The sequence below is a fragment of the Arabidopsis thaliana genome, chromosome 4 (assembly GCF_000001735.4).
Source record: "Arabidopsis thaliana chromosome 4, partial sequence".
In the NCBI taxonomy this organism is placed as follows: Eukaryota; Viridiplantae; Streptophyta; class Magnoliopsida; order Brassicales; family Brassicaceae; genus Arabidopsis; species Arabidopsis thaliana.
Genome location: NC_003075.7, coordinates 11,306,832 through 11,321,711, shown reverse-complemented (window position 1 = coordinate 11,321,711; position 14,880 = coordinate 11,306,832). Strand labels below are relative to the sequence as shown.

General features: G+C 34.4%; 5 protein-coding genes across 7 annotated transcripts; 3 read left to right on the top strand and 2 right to left on the bottom strand.

Annotated features, from left to right (window-relative positions):
* Nucleotides 1-32: 32 nt before the first annotated feature.
* CRK27 (cysteine-rich RLK (RECEPTOR-like protein kinase) 27) lies at nt 33-2,573 on the top strand (the record flags this gene model as incomplete). Its single annotated transcript, NM_118242.4, has 7 exons — nt 33-828; nt 910-1,044; nt 1,140-1,255; nt 1,353-1,563; nt 1,650-1,887; nt 1,957-2,104; nt 2,184-2,573. The coding sequence occupies 7 exons, from the start codon at nt 33-35 to the stop codon at nt 2,466-2,468; spliced, it is 1,929 nt and encodes a 642-aa protein (NP_193855.2). The 3' UTR covers nt 2,469-2,573.
* Nucleotide 2,574: 1 nt separating this feature from the next.
* LpxD2 (Trimeric LpxA-like enzymes superfamily protein) lies at nt 2,575-4,884 on the top strand. Its single transcript, NM_118241.3, has 10 exons — nt 2,575-2,822; nt 3,229-3,445; nt 3,539-3,615; nt 3,716-3,765; nt 3,853-3,917; nt 3,999-4,050; nt 4,131-4,201; nt 4,295-4,361; nt 4,443-4,514; nt 4,669-4,884. The coding sequence occupies exons 1-10, from the start codon at nt 2,645-2,647 to the stop codon at nt 4,732-4,734; spliced, it is 915 nt and encodes a 304-aa protein (NP_193854.2). The 5' UTR covers nt 2,575-2,644; the 3' UTR covers nt 4,735-4,884.
* Nucleotides 4,885-7,861: 2,977 nt separating this feature from the next.
* On the top strand, nt 7,862-11,364 carry AT4G21215 (uncharacterized protein). 2 transcript variants are annotated; one of them, NM_202854.2, is made up of 5 exons: nt 7,862-8,198; nt 8,287-8,437; nt 8,935-9,049; nt 10,114-10,369; nt 10,741-11,364. In NM_202854.2, the coding sequence occupies exons 2-5, from the start codon at nt 8,291-8,293 to the stop codon at nt 10,820-10,822; spliced, it is 600 nt and encodes a 199-aa protein (NP_974583.1). In that variant the 5' UTR covers nt 7,862-8,198; nt 8,287-8,290; the 3' UTR covers nt 10,823-11,364. The 2 variants fall into 2 exon arrangements, with proteins under 2 accessions (NP_974583.1, NP_680731.2); NM_148365.2 differs by having other exon boundaries at nt 8,003-8,198; nt 8,941-9,049; nt 10,741-11,327.
* Nucleotides 11,365-11,420: 56 nt separating this feature from the next.
* On the bottom strand, nt 11,421-11,833 carry AT4G21213 (uncharacterized protein; the record flags this gene model as incomplete). Its single annotated transcript, NM_001125549.2, has 1 exon — nt 11,421-11,833. One exon carries the CDS (start codon nt 11,831-11,833, stop codon nt 11,573-11,575), a length of 261 nt encoding a protein of 86 aa, NP_001119021.1. The 3' UTR covers nt 11,421-11,572.
* Nucleotides 11,834-12,786: 953 nt separating this feature from the next.
* Nucleotides 12,787-14,767, bottom strand: RP1 (PPDK regulatory protein). 2 transcript variants are annotated; one of them, NM_001036609.1, is made up of 4 exons: nt 14,237-14,767; nt 13,528-13,942; nt 13,309-13,446; nt 12,970-13,228 (listed from the first exon to the last, which is right to left on the bottom strand). In NM_001036609.1, the coding sequence occupies exons 1-4, from the start codon at nt 14,708-14,710 to the stop codon at nt 13,125-13,127; spliced, it is 1,131 nt and encodes a 376-aa protein (NP_001031686.1). In that variant the 5' UTR covers nt 14,711-14,767; the 3' UTR covers nt 12,970-13,124. The 2 variants fall into 2 exon arrangements, with proteins under 2 accessions (NP_193853.1, NP_001031686.1); NM_118240.4 differs by having other exon boundaries at nt 12,787-13,228; nt 13,309-13,942.
* Nucleotides 14,768-14,880: the final 113 nt, after the last annotated feature.

Sequence of the window (14,880 nt, the reverse complement as noted above, 5' to 3'; positions counted from 1 at the left end):
TTACTCTGCTTTTCATTGTCTTTCACTCTTTCATGGCTTCTACTTCAATAATGCTTTCTTCCTTCTTCTCCTTCTTCTTCTTGACTTTTTTTGTCACTTATGCTCAGCAAAACGTCACCGTTCACACAATTTGCTACTACGATGGAGGTAACTTCACATCCAACACTTCATATTCCCTTAATCTCAACCGTCTGATCTCGTCTTTACCTGATCTAACTCCAACCATCAACGGCTTCTACAATATCTCCATCAATGGAGAAGTCAACGCCATAGCTTTATGCAGAGGAGATGTCAAGCCAAATCAAGATTGCATCAGTTGCATCACCACCGCCGCAAAGCAGCTCGTAGAGAGCTGTCCAAACATCATCGAAGCCAATATTTGGCTTGAGAAATGCATGTTTCGTTACACAAGTCGAATTATCTTAGGTCAAATGGAGCCGGTTCCTTTTTCTTATACATCAAGTAATGTTAGTGTGACAGACAAGGAAGGTTTCAGCAAGGGTTTAGGTGACCTATTGGATTCATTAGGAGCAAAAATCGATGCTGCGAATGAGACCAAAGAGGTTAAGTTTGCAGCAGGAGTGAAAGGAACGATCTACGCGTTGGCTCAGTGTACACCAGATTTGTCTGAATCAGATTGTAGAATCTGTCTTGCTCAGATCTTTGCTGGAGTTCCCACTTGTTGTGATGGAAAGACAGGTGGATGGTGGACTAATCCAAGTTGCTATTTCAGGTTTGAAGTGTATCCGTTTTTCGATCTTTCAGTTACTTCAGAACAGAAGCAACCTCTTTCTTCTCATAATAATAACACCAGAAGAAGTGATCAAGGTATATTACAAGTTAAGCTAATATCATCAAATTGATTAGGAATTTAGAATCTACCTTTTGATTCTCTGTTGTTATTTGCAGGAAAAAGTAAAGACCGGTCTAAAACTCTCATCTTTGCGGTGGTTCCCATTGTGGCGATCATATTAGGTCTTGTGTTTCTCTTTATCTACTTAAAGAGGAGGAGGAAAAAGAAGACCCTGAAGGAAAATGCTGAAAGTAAGTTTTTGGAGCTGATTGAGATAACTAATGATGCTAAACCCTATTCTTCTACCTTATTATGAAAGTTTGCGCTGGCTAATTTTGATCTGCAGATGAATTTGAGAGTACAGACTCATTGCATTTTGATTTTGAGACCATAAGAGTAGCAACAGATGATTTTTCCTTAACGAATAAGATCGGTGAAGGTGGTTTTGGCGTTGTCTACAAGGTAAACTCATCCTACTATACTCTTTTTTACCCTAATCTTAATCTACAGATTAACTTTACTCACTGTGATTCAATAAGCCTGTCATAAAATCCATCAGGGTCATCTCCCAGATGGACTAGAGATAGCTGTGAAAAGGTTATCCATACATTCAGGACAAGGCAATGCAGAGTTTAAGACAGAAGTACTCTTAATGACTAAGCTGCAACACAAGAATCTTGTTAAACTCTTTGGTTTCTCCATCAAAGAATCTGAAAGACTTCTTGTATATGAGTTTATCCCAAATACAAGTCTTGATCGGTTCTTGTTCGGTATATATAGTCTCTCATTCGATCTTTTCTCCTTCCGATGATTAGCTTTTCTCTGTTTCATTTCTTTCCTCTGCTAATGAATCTAGATCCTATCAAGCAGAAGCAACTAGACTGGGAAAAACGGTACAATATCATCGTAGGAGTTTCCCGGGGATTGCTTTACCTACACGAAGGCTCGGAGTTTCCGATAATCCACCGTGATCTCAAATCCTCCAATGTGCTTTTAGATGAACAAATGCTACCTAAGATCTCAGATTTTGGAATGGCAAGACAATTCGATTTCGATAATACTCAAGCAGTAACAAGAAGAGTTGTTGGAACTTAGTAAGTCTAGTTATTCAAAACTAACACCAGAATCAATCTCAATGTCTCATCTGTCTTTGTTTTCTGTAGTGGATATATGGCTCCAGAGTATGCAATGCACGGAAGATTCTCAGTGAAAACAGATGTTTATAGCTTTGGAGTTCTTGTACTTGAGATCATTACAGGTAAAAGAAACAGTGGATTAGGTCTTGGTGAAGGAACAGATCTCCCCACATTTGTAAGTAAACAACAAGAAACAACACACAACCACAGACAAACACACAAGAATCAATCTCAATCTCTCATCTTTGTTGCAGGCTTGGCAAAATTGGATTGAAGGAACATCAATGGAACTAATAGATCCTGTTCTTCTGCAAACTCACGACAAGAAAGAATCAATGCAATGCTTAGAAATTGCTCTGTCTTGTGTTCAAGAGAATCCTACAAAAAGACCAACTATGGATTCAGTTGTTTCAATGCTTAGCTCTGATTCTGAGTCTCGTCAGCTTCCAAAACCATCGCAGCCTGGTTTCTTCAGAAGATCAGCGTCGTTTTCGATTTCTTTAAATGATGTTTCTCTCACAGATTTGTCTGCACGTTAGGTTTTTGCAGTCACACAATGGAGGAAGATTCAATTTTTAAACCCTAAATTTACTTTTATAGGAATGTTTATGTATTCTGCTAAAGTTTAATGCTTTTTTAGTTGGGAGAAAAATAAAGTTTCGAGCTTTAAAATACGAACTTGTTTTTTAAATTCGTCTTCTCCATTCCTGTGACTATGGCGGCTACTCTTTGGAGATTATACTCCAAATCTATATGTAATTCTCTTCAAGGAATCATCTTGAACAAACCCTTTATCCAGAAACAGCTTCTTCTTTCTTCGAGAACTCGAAGTTTATCTTTTTCCTCAGATTCTCAGTTTGGCTCTGCGACAGCTGAGGTTTGTTCAAATACAGGTGAGTTTAGTTTCGGATTTCCCGCTTAATTCGAGTTCTGTTGGAATTTAGTTCGAAGAATGTATTGGGACCACCAAGTGTTTGTGGAAATGCCACTGAGAGAATGCCTAGTAGCCGTATATTGCACTAGATTCAGATTAATTGGTGTATGAGATATAGCTCTGCTTCATCTATTAAAGTTTTAGACTTTACAGCCTGATGGGGATACAAAGCTACCTAAGACTTAAGAGCATAAAAACACTGAAGTAAGACTATTATTTGCTGAAGTTGTAGCAATTGACTTAGGCTAAATATGTATAGACTGGTGCATGTCTGCATCTTACTCTTTGAACTGCTATGATGTTAAGGATCCTTGTATCAAGATGTTTAAACTTACTGTAAGTCCTGCGATTGGTTGTTGTCATAGGGTTAAAGACCGGTGGTGGTATTATTGTTAAGGAAGGATTTCTTAGATGGGAAAATGGAGGAGGGACATGTCATAGCTCGGCTCAAATTTATTCCTCGGCTTTGGTTGAGTTTGGTGCAGTGGTTCATGAAAAAGCGGTCTTAGGTGCAGAGGTTCATGTAGGATCTGGTACTGTGATTGGACCATCAGTTGACATTGGTCCTTCCACAAGAATCGGGTAACATTTCTTGTACATGTTTCGAATAGACCATTGTTGTATTTCAGCATCTGTCGAAGATTCTATTCGCTGAGTTTCTTTTGTTCTATCCAGATATAATGTTTCAATCAGCAACTGTAGTATTGGTGATTCTTGTGTTATCCACAATGGAGTCTGCATAGGTCAAGATGGTATGAATCAAACTCACATAGATTAGCCAAGATCATAGGCTGGAGGAGGTTTTGATTTGAGAATTGGGTTCTTTTGATTGTTTGCTTATTTTTCTTTCAGGCTTTGGTTTCTACGTTGATGAACATGGAAACATGGTGAAGAAGCCTCAAGTAATAATCCCCTATTGCATTTCTTGAATCTGAATCAACAATTAGCGGTTACTTGATTTATCCACTGTTTTTCTTTGTCATCTCTAGACTTTAAACGTAAAGATAGGGAATCGTGTCGAAATCGGAGCAAATACTTGCATTGATCGAGGCAGGTAACAGATCTGCATCTATTGACTAACTTCCATCAGTGCACTATGCTTGGTTTCATTCGCTCTGTATGAAAAATTATGCAGCTGGAGAGAAACAGTGATCGAAGATGATACTAAGATAGACAATTTAGTGCAGGTTTGGTCTCTTTTTGTTTTTTTGGCCTTTTTAAATGGAGAAAACAGTATCATGCTTTATTCGTTCTTGTTTTTTTGCAGATAGGCCACAATGTGATCATAGGAAAGTGTTGCTTGCTTTGTGGTCAAGTAGGCATCGCTGGTTCAGTAACGTAAGTACAGATCTGAACTCTTTTTGGTTCCATTGAAAGAAACAATATTTTGAAGTTTTTCAAGACATAAAAAGTTAAAAAACAAATCCGCAGGATTGGTGACTATGTGGCTTTAGGAGGACGAGCTGCTGTTCGAGACCATGTCTCCATTGTATCCAAGGTATAATAGGTGTTAACCGGTTTCAAAACAAGCAGTTCTTGATGCGGTTTGGTTCACAAAAACTTCTTGTGTTGTGTTTAGGTTCGACTTGCAGCTAATAGTTGTGTTACTAGAAACATCACTGAACCAGGAGATTTTGGAGGCTTTCCTGCTGTAAGCAATCTCTTAAGCTATATCATTTTTTTTTTTTGTTTCCCAAGTTTCATCAAGATCTTAAATGTTGCTTCGACATTTCATCAAGAATTAGTAAAAACATTAACTCAAATTGATCGATATCTAACTAAAACAGAGCTGAAAATGGCTTCAGGTACCAATTCACGAATGGAGAAAGCAGATTGTTCGAGCTCAGATTGCGAACAAGAGAGAAATCTGAATCAATGTGCTAAAATTGTGTTGTTGTATAATGTCATTTGATTTGAGTTTTTTTACTAATTTTGCTTCAGGTTTTAAGGATATCAAATGTAGCAAAAACAAAGCTTTAAAAACTATTTGAACAACAATATAGTCACAAGATTCATGTACAAGTAAAGATTGTAACTAAACAGTGATTTAGACTTGCAGAGTAAAAAACCAATAATATCTCTTAAAAAGTGTATGATGTACTTTAATTTCCTTTCTCGTGCTAATTTTAGAAAACTTTGTGACAAAAATCCAAAATAAATTACCCGAGATTTGTGGACATAATCCAACGGTCTCTATGCTGAATTGCTTTTGCCATATTAACATTTTTTTTATAGAAAAGAGAAAGGACAGTGAAAAGAGAAGACAGAGATTAGTTTTGTTTAACATGTCTTCGATGATGGACTTGTTTTGTTTTTTACGTCGAGACCAAGTAACTGGTTTAAAACTTCAAAGTTAATAGTACAACAAAGTGTGAATTATTAAGACTATACAATATAATTGTCTCTATCTATATGTATGTATATATATAGGAAGTTGGATATTTATTTTATTTTGGTACTATTATTAGTATGGGACTATGCGTGGGTTGCATTATTCAAAATTTTCAAATGTATTTTTGTGAGACAGCTTCTCTGGCTACAATTCATTAGTATGAGTCATTCCCTTAATCAATTAATCAAATGTTTTTTTCTTATATTTTCTCTAATCTCTTTCATATATTACGGTCCACCATGTTTCTTTTTCCTTTTATTGCATGGTTTTGTGGTAGCCACTAGTATTGTTTTTTTTTCTGGTATAAGAATTGGTTACACATGAATCAAGTGTACGAACTCTACAAATACGATATTATTAGTGATTTAGTGAATGATTCATCTTACTGAAAGTGACGAAACCAACTCTTTGATATATATCACATCTTAGTTAATTTTCTTATTTTTAATAAGTATATCGGGACGTATATTTTTGTATTTTTTTGTAAAATTTGGATTTACGGTTTAGGGCTACTGTCAAGTCACACTTAACTTTGATTAAAGCTTGGAACGTACAAGATTTGACTAGATGCATCCTAGCTAGTTTTTCTACTGACATAATAAGACAAAAATCATAACAATCAATTTCATTTTTTATCATAGTCCATAAGAATGCTAAAAAAACAAAACAAACGAGACTCTTTGCAAGTAAAATATGAATATCACATTCTAAATTGTTACTGGATTAGTGAGTTTTGATAGAACATAAATTATTCTTCTATCGAAAAGTGTATCACGTTGATGAATCTGATCGAAATACCAAATCTCAAGCCACAAAGACACTGTTCTTCCTTGACAACCTTGCACAAACTTAAACTTTCTTACATTATTTCTTACATAGATTACGCTTAAATAACTACAATTTGCGGTATCAACAAATAGTATTTCTATATAAAAAAATCGTGTACTCATCGACTAAAACAATAATCATAAGAGGAGATAATGTCTAGCAGTACAAATATTTTTTTCTTTTTCATAGTTCCATTTGAAAATATCTAACGTCCAAACACCTTCGAGATAATAGATAGTATTAATTATTTTATTTTATTCTTCTCAATTCTCATAAACACTCGATAACATATTTCATTATTTGTGATTTTTTTTTAAAAAATTGTCATATAGCTCGAGTCCTCTCCCTGTCGCCTATGTCTCTCATTTTTGTTTTTCGGTTTGTTTTGTTTTTCGCCCATTAGACCCCAAAACGAAAAAATATCTTGGAAAGTCGTAAATTCTATTTTTATACATGGTTAAATAACTGTTTACAGACTTCGGTAAAAAAAAAAATCTCAGTTGCTTTCTCTACATGCGATCGTATTTCTTAGGTGTGGTGGAAAGCTGTAAAAATCATATTGAAAAAAATATATAGCTTATAATTACAAGCTATCGTTTTTGGTTATTCCTTTTGAAACAAACTAATTTCCTTTTCTGGAAGAAACGACTTTTTAGGCTGCAAACATATTAAATATGATATTGGACAACATCTTAAAATGAATGTTTTGCAACTATTGTTGATGTGCTTGTTGCTATAGTTTTGAGGGTGATTAGGTATATAGTCAATTTTGATAATTTAATCTTTTCAAGTATTATTTTTCAAAATTTTGGATAGTTTGATCCTTAAATTGATGGAAATTTAATTAAGTGGTTTTTCTTATTTAAATATATTCTATGTGTTACCACAATTTTACATTATGACTCGACCGCAACTTAACTGATGGTTTATTAAAAGCTAAAGGTTGGACATTCTTCATCAATTATTTGACAATTTTGAAATTACAACATGGAATGATGGAAATATTTTTTAAAGAGGAAGAAAATTGGGAGTCAAATGAAAAAAAGAAAGAAAGAAGCTAAGGAGTGCCTTCAGAAGCAAGCAGATCATAAAATAGGGAAGTTAGTTGCTCACCTTAATGATTATTCATCGCATATTCCTCAAATGATCACCAATCTTCTTCTTCTTTTTTATAACCAAAAATTCTAATGTCATATTATTAAATAACGTTCATTTATAAATCCTAAGTTCCTAACACTGATTAGATTCTAATTAATAATATTGTTCGTAGCAAACAAACAAAATTCTATCTATACGTGGATAATTCGAACCACAGCATATGAGAACTATGATGGAACTTGATACCACAAAAAAGGATCTATGATGGCATTTTGATACTTGAAATCTCCAAGACATTGTACCCATAAACTGCAATAATTTTACAAACCTTATCTTAAACCAATATTAGAATTTTCTACTTAACGGTCTATGTAAATAATTTTCTTACAAAAATAATAGTCAATGTTCACTTGATTAAATCTATGGATCTTGTATCTATACTCTTCTTCATATTTTTGTTGATATGGATTTACATATCTAAAACAAAACAAATTTATATTTTTCTTATTCTTTTTAACATATTAAGAAAGAAAAAATTTGTAACTATCGTAGAGAGCAAGACAACACCAAATCAAACACATACGCAAAACCAAAACTATCGGACTCATAATAAAAACGAATAAATCAAAGGGTTTTAATGATAACATATTCATCCATCTGCCATTCCACTAAGTTAGATCAACTAATCATAAAGTAAACATCGGAATCATGATTATGAATAAGTAATCACTCATTAGTCTATCTCTTCTCTCTCTCGTGCGTGTGAGTTGTGACTTATCTTTGAGAAATAAAATACTAAAAAATAGACACCAACCCATTTAGAAAAAATGGGCAACATAAATAAAAAGTAAAAGGGCTCTCTCTCCTTTCTTTCAGTTTCGACATTCCCCAGAATCTCTCTTCCCTTTTTGTCTCCAACCAAAACAAAACCTTAATCACCTTTCTTCTTCTTCAAACAGAGCACAACAGAGACGTTCGTTCCCACTCTGTCTTAATCTCCCCTGTTTCAATTCCTAAGTAAGTTTATTTCACTTTTCTTTATATGTCCTCTCTAGTTTCTTCATGAACATGTTGATGATCATGTCTTTGTTTTTGTTCCTTGAAGATCGATGGAAAACGGTGGAACAATTCCGGGTCAAGAAATCGGATCAGGGCTTCAAAAACCCGTTAACCCAGATGGGTTTGTGACGATCGATGTTGAAAGTTTCTCTAATGTCATCCACAAAGACTTCTCTTCTTCTAGTCCAAGAATTACTGTGAGTTTTTCTAAAATCAAAACTTTGCTTAATAATCATCAAGAACACCACAATTTCTATTTTCTCATATCTTTGTTTCTATTTTCTTCTCTGTTTTATTTTTTTTTGTTGTCTTTTGGGTATTTAATTTTGGTGAGAATCATGGAAGAAACGCCCATATCCTTTAATAACTACTCTTGAGTCTTCGATTTAATTTTTCTGCCCATTTTTTTCGTCTCATTTAATATTTTTTTCAAGTATAAAGTAAAAAACCCTAATCAAAAGTTGACTTTTAATGTGTCAGTTATTTTTTATAAATATTTTTCTGTGTTATCAAAAACTATTACTATCATCTCACGGATTTCTCTGTTTTCTTTTCTTGTATTTGGCATTTGGCATGAAGCTTCTTTCAGATATTTTAATTTCTCTTTTGGAGTGTTTTCTAGTGAAAACTCAATTATTGAGATATTTATTATGAAGTGAAACTAGAAAACTGAAATAAATAAAGAAAATAAAAGTTGCAGAGGAATGTATCGAGGAAAGGGTCTCCAAGAAGCAACAACGAGAGAAAACTCCATTTTGACGCAAATGGTAATGACAAGGAGATCTCATTTCCTCAGTCCCCACTTAGAGGTAAAATTCATTCTTCAATATCATCAATTCATAATTTAATATATACGTCATATTCTTGATTTATTATTGTCTTTAATACAGTTTATTAAACTACTACATATATTAAACATACAGTAACGTTTTAATTTCACGTATATAGACAAATGCATTTTTCTACTGCCCATGAGTGTACATTTTGTTTCTTTGCTTATTTTTTGGTACCATATAATTGTAATAGTATCTAATTAATGGCCCTAGCAGATTCTTGAAATAAATTCGGTTTGGGCTTATCTGTGACTGTGAGTTATAAAAAAATCTTAAACTTAACAAAAAAATGGTGGGTGTTTACGATGAAAACAAATACTACTATATTTCAGATTTTTTTCATCATAATGCAATTGGAATTATTTTGTTAGTTGAGGTTAGATATTTTTTCTCTTCGTGAAATGTCTTTGAGCATTTTTTTTTTTTTTTTATATATCTCTAATGCAAGAGGGATCGGTTTGCCTAATCTAAGTAAAATTGAATAATAACCCTTTATTTAAATTCCACTGATCTTTTCGTCTTGGAAAGGTAGACATTAGAAGTGTTACGTAGGTTTTAGTTTGTGACCAACCCATGCGTTTTTAGCTGTAAACCTTAACTTTAGGTTGATACATTTATATATTTTGAAAACTTCACCAATTCTCCCTTTTTAATAGGAAATTTTCATTCACCTTACTAACTAACTTTTCACTTCATGCTTGCAATCTATGTTACGACATATTATGTGTACATTATCTACAAGTCAATTAATAGGAAAAACTCTCATGTTTATCTCTTTCTTGTCTTTATTTTGAATTAAAATTAGAAATTATTTGTGTTAGCTACATAGCTTTATGCATACCACAAAGGAACCAATATTCCAACTTTTTAATTCTCCTGCACCAGTGCAGCGCATGCCCTCATACTTTTATTAAATTTGGCGTACAATAACTAATGACTACGTTATGATTCAATTTATTTTGTCTTGTCAAATAAAGAAAAAGAATCATTACTCTTTGCTATTAATTAAAGCTTGTGGTATGGAAATTGATGTGGTGCAGGGTCAAGCACGCCGGAAAAGGCTAGCACCGTGGGCCCCACAGAACATGCAGGCACGGCCACAACCGCTGCCACAGCTGTTTCAGCCTCGCCGCTTCATCAGATCACCGTTACTACGGCTGCCACGGCCGCAGGAAATATGATTACCGACCAAAATAGAGAAAGAAGGTTCGGTTTTTCGAGGAAATCGAGTTTTAAACGCTCTCACACTTCTTGGATGCTTGATCCGAAGAAAATCGTCCTCTTCTTTGCAACTTTGTAAGTAATTATCACACTTCCTTTAATCTCATCATATCATAATATATCTATTTAATTAACCCCCAAAGATATAGAACTCAAAATGCATATATAGAATTAGTTACTTGAAAATACATCGTTGTTAGTATTAATTATATAATTTAAATTTTTGGATTGCATATATAGATCAATTTATTTATTTACTTTAGTCATTTTACATCATTATTAGATATTATCATATTAAATTTAAAAGTCTGAATTAGTCAATGTATTAAATTATCATAAGTCGTGTACGACATTGCTACTGAATATCGGAATTGCCTATCAGAATTTAATACGTAAAGTTGTTTTTGACGAATATATTGACGTAGGGTTAATTTGTTTGATGACAGGTCAAGCATGGGATCAATCTTGTTAATCATATTCACACTCTCGATCAGCAAGTCCAATCCCGGAGATATGCCTCTAGACTAATAGTAAACACACGAAGAGCATTATATATAACGCATATATATCATCGACCGACCTAAGTTTGTGGCCATAGAACATGCCACAGTCTCACCGACCTACATTTTAAGGAGATGTATCAGACAGAAGAACATTACAAAAAATGAAGAGGGTAAGGTTGTGATAATAGTTTTATTTCGTATGATTTTTTTTAAATGAAAAAAAAGAAGAAGACAACAGTAAGAGAGAGAGAAAGTGGGAAGTGGGCACGCACGAGATCATATGGGAGATTGGAAAAGAAAGCTTAAGACAAGAGTTTATGACTATTGTGACAAAGACAGAGAATCTTCTCTTCTGTTCTTTCAAATTCTTTTTTCTCTGTTTTTTCTTTAAATTTATTTATCGAGTATGTGTTTCGATTGTCTTCAATGTGTTCTCTATGTGTACATATCAATTGTGGTGACTGGTGAGTAATTTTAGTTTCGTTTGGTTTTACCTTTTCCAAATATATTGAGAAACTCTCTTACGATCGAATTATGTTGAGTTTACATAACACCGTTCGTGTTATATATAATTTTTTTCCAAATAAATCTCTTATTCCAATATCTTGCAGGATTTTTTTTTTTTTTGGGTTGAAATTTGATATTTATTTGATCAACAAAAAAGAAAAGATTAGTTATGGAAAAAAGAAAAACAAATGAACTTAAACTTTCATTATAAAAACAGAGCAAAAACAAACATGTTGATCAGCCCATTCTTATGACGCACATGTTGATCTTAAGAAGAGCTCGTTGTTGTTGCCGGTAGTGCATGATTGGCGCGGGATACTATTCCACTCCTAATAACTTTGTCGATGGCTGATGAAGAGGAGAATGAGAAGGCTGGTGGTGCCTCTTCCCATATCTCTGTCCACAAATGATGAATGAAGGCTTGAAATACTAGATAAGTGATTGGGGCGTTTAGGACCAATTGGATGTGGTTGTGCGTCATATCAACTTGACACATACTGAAGTCCAAACTGTAACAGCGTAAGGACATGTGTAAAACAAGTGATATCTATTTTGATCATTTTGAGTGAAGTCAAATAGACCAATATTTTTGGTTTGAATTTCTTGAAAATATTCCTTGCCCCATCTAATCAATTTTCTGTTACGAGAGCTAATAATTTCTTGATAGTTTGTTTCCACAAAAACTTTCCTCGTATTAAAGACTCATTCATAACTAACTGGATTTATATTATTATATCACATGTCCCATATACAGGCACTTAATATTTGATGTTAGCTAGTAGCTACTGTATTTTTCTTTCTTTGAAAAACTAAAAAATCAAACTTGGGTAATAAATGGACCATCTTAGCAAATAGAACCTACAGAAGCGTGGAAGAATAAATGTCACCACATGCTATTCACCTAAGCTATTACCATATTTAGGTTCCTTCAAGTGTTTGATCATAAAGCACATCACCCCACTATCATAGGCTAAATTGTAGAATGTATTACTGGCCAATTTACGTTATGTAATTCATTTTGAATTTTGCTGCTATCAACCAAAGTCGACACATGGTTTAAAAAAGTTTGATGTTGAAATTTTGCCAAACAAATCCAAAACTCCCATAAAACCTGTGGTGTAGATTTAGAGTATGAACTGGGGTATGCGATGGGGCAATAGATAATTGCAGTTGTTGATCACAGAGTTTTAGAAGAAAATATTTTAGTTGCTTTGTTATTTTCAGTAATTATGAAGTTTATGATTGTATCATTGGTCAAACCAAACCTACATTTCCTTGACTAATTATACTGCTCAAACTAAGCTGTTGCAGTTGCTACTTGTATTCATAAATGGTTGGTGAGGAAAAAATATTTCAAAGGAGGAACGAGGCCATGATCAAATATGTTGTTTTGCCCATCTTGACGTATATCATGTCATTTTCTCTTTCCCAAAAGAGTTGTGCAAAAAGTTAGCTAGTGTAGTCTTTAATTTCTAGTGCAGTCTTTAACTCAAACTCTAAAAATATGCTCGTTCCAAATAATAAGCCAAAAAATAAGCAAATGATATGATACATAATAAGCTAAAATCCATACAAATTTATTACATATGATTGTTAATAGTTTTTGTGGGTGGGAAAACAAACTCACTCAATTCTCTCCAACTTGGGCTAGCAGCCTAGCATATAAATAGTGAAATATTTGTATGGATTTTAGCTTTGACCCAATAATATGGTCATGTAAAAATGTGCCAATGGGCTTTACAAAAGAGTTTTATCAATTCATATTTTCTCTATATATATCCTTACACCTTAATTTCAAATCCTCTTTGAATAATAATCATTTAGTAGCTTTTAGAGATGCGAGGCATTGCTCTATTGCTTTGTCTCTCATCGTAAAGCCTTAAAACCACTGCCGCAGTTTCCTCAATTGCACTCTCTGTCACTTCTGCAAAACAACACAATTCATAGAAAGATTAAACTTTGTCAAATTCTCTTAAATTCTTGATCATATATATATAGTCTTACCAATCACTGGCCAAGTCGGATTCTCTGCAAAGATTTTCTTGGCAAGCTCAAGCTCTTCTTTAACAGAACCTAACTCAGAGTACTTAGTCTTAAAACTCGAACCAAGTCCAAGACTCTTGGCTCTAGCCTCTCTTATCCCTTGCAACACCAATGGATTAATCATCAAACCAAAAACCTTTCTCGGGTCGATCTCAAACAAAGTCTTGGGAAGATCAACACCGTTCACAATCGGTACGTTAGAGACTTTGTAGCCCTTTTGAGCTAAGTAAGTCGAGAGTGGTGTCTTCCCTGTCCTAGAGACACCTACAAGAACAATGTCAGCTTTTTCAAGATTCTCGGGCAAGGCACCGTCGTCGTGTTTGATAGTGAATTCGATAGCTTCGATTCTTTTGAAGTAGTCTTCGTTGAGAGATGAGTTTGTTATGCCACGTGAAAGACCGGAAGGATTAGTGCCTAAGTGAGAGGAGATTGACTCTGTGATTGGTCCAAGAATGTCTAATGATGGGATTTTCCATAGCTTGCAAGCTCTCATGGTTGCTTCTGCCATTGATGGATCAGCTAAAGTGTAGATTACCATTGCTCCTTCTCTTGCCGCTTGCTTTATGATCTCCATTAACTTCTCCCCATCTTCAATCTTCAAAAAACCAAATAACCAATCAAGTAAACTAACTCAATTCCGGTTTAAGATAACCGGAATCAATTATTCCGGTTCAAGAAAACAGAAATAATTTCGGTCCGATTCACAACGGCTAAATTGAATTACAGACATTTTCAGCTGAAATTAGTAGGAATTGTCATTTGGTTGGATTCGGTTTAAAGTTCGATTTCAACAATTAAGGAAATTTAAATTGTAAACCGAATTCATTCCCGTTTGGTTTGGTTTAGTAAAAATGAGTATTGAGACAAGAGAGATGAAAGACGATAATACCCCTGAGAAGAGATGTGTATTAACGGGACAACCACGGTCGACCAAGCAATAGTCGAATTGTCCCAAAGCAGCGTTAACGGCGTGTTCCGCCGTCCATCCAGTTCCGTCAGAGACTATGTAAATCGACTTCGCCGCCGTCATATCCGCCTCGCTAACTCCGTTACTTGATGATGACACGTCGCTGTCCAATGTCGAAACATCAGTGCGACTCGAACTTTCGATCGGACGCATCGGACCGGTCGTATTGTTTGATCCATTAGTAATCGTACTGTCCAGCTTCGCGCCAGACCTTAAGGTTCGTGCTCTGTTCCAGCGGTTTAGCTGTGAGCTGAATTTCCGAGGCTTCCGTTCGGAGCCAGGTTCGGAGGCGTTTAAGGAAACGGAATCCGAACCTGCAGGTTTGGAATTTGGGTTGAGATTGGACGAGATCGGTGGTGGACGTCCCTGCAACTTCATCGCCGAGAGCAAAGCCATTTCTTTATTCTTTTTTTTTTTTTTTTTTTTAATTCTTTTTGTTTCTAATTATTTATCGTGACCCTTCGTCTAATATCTTCTGACATTTTTTTATAACATAAAATAAAACCAAATGCCAAATATTTTTCATTAGTTTTTTTTTCTCTTTTTATCGGATTGAGTTTTTTTTT

Coding starts and splice junctions, on each gene's coding strand:
- LpxD2 (NM_118241.3), top strand. CDS start 2,645: ATGGCGGCTACTCTTTGGAGATTATACTCCAAATCTATATGTAATTCT. Junction 3,446..3,538: donor GGTCCTTCCACAAGAATCGG/GTAACATTTCTT, acceptor TGTTCTATCCAG/ATATAATGTTTCAATCAGCA. Junction 4,202..4,294: donor GGCATCGCTGGTTCAGTAAC/GTAAGTACAGAT, acceptor ACAAATCCGCAG/GATTGGTGACTATGTGGCTT.
- AT4G21215 (NM_202854.2), top strand. CDS start 8,291: ATGGAAAACGGTGGAACAATTCCGGGTCAAGAAATCGGATCAGGGCTT. Junction 8,438..8,934: donor CTTCTAGTCCAAGAATTACT/GTGAGTTTTTCT, acceptor AGAAAATAAAAG/TTGCAGAGGAATGTATCGAG. Junction 9,050..10,113: donor TCCTCAGTCCCCACTTAGAG/GTAAAATTCATT, acceptor GATGTGGTGCAG/GGTCAAGCACGCCGGAAAAG.
- RP1 (NM_118240.4), bottom strand. CDS start 14,710: ATGGCTTTGCTCTCGGCGATGAAGTTGCAGGGACGTCCACCACCGATC. Junction 13,943..14,236: donor ATACACATCTCTTCTCAGGG/GTATTATCGTCT, acceptor GGTTTTTTGAAG/ATTGAAGATGGGGAGAAGTT. Junction 13,229..13,308: donor TCCGACTTGGCCAGTGATTG/GTAAGACTATAT, acceptor GTTGTTTTGCAG/AAGTGACAGAGAGTGCAATT.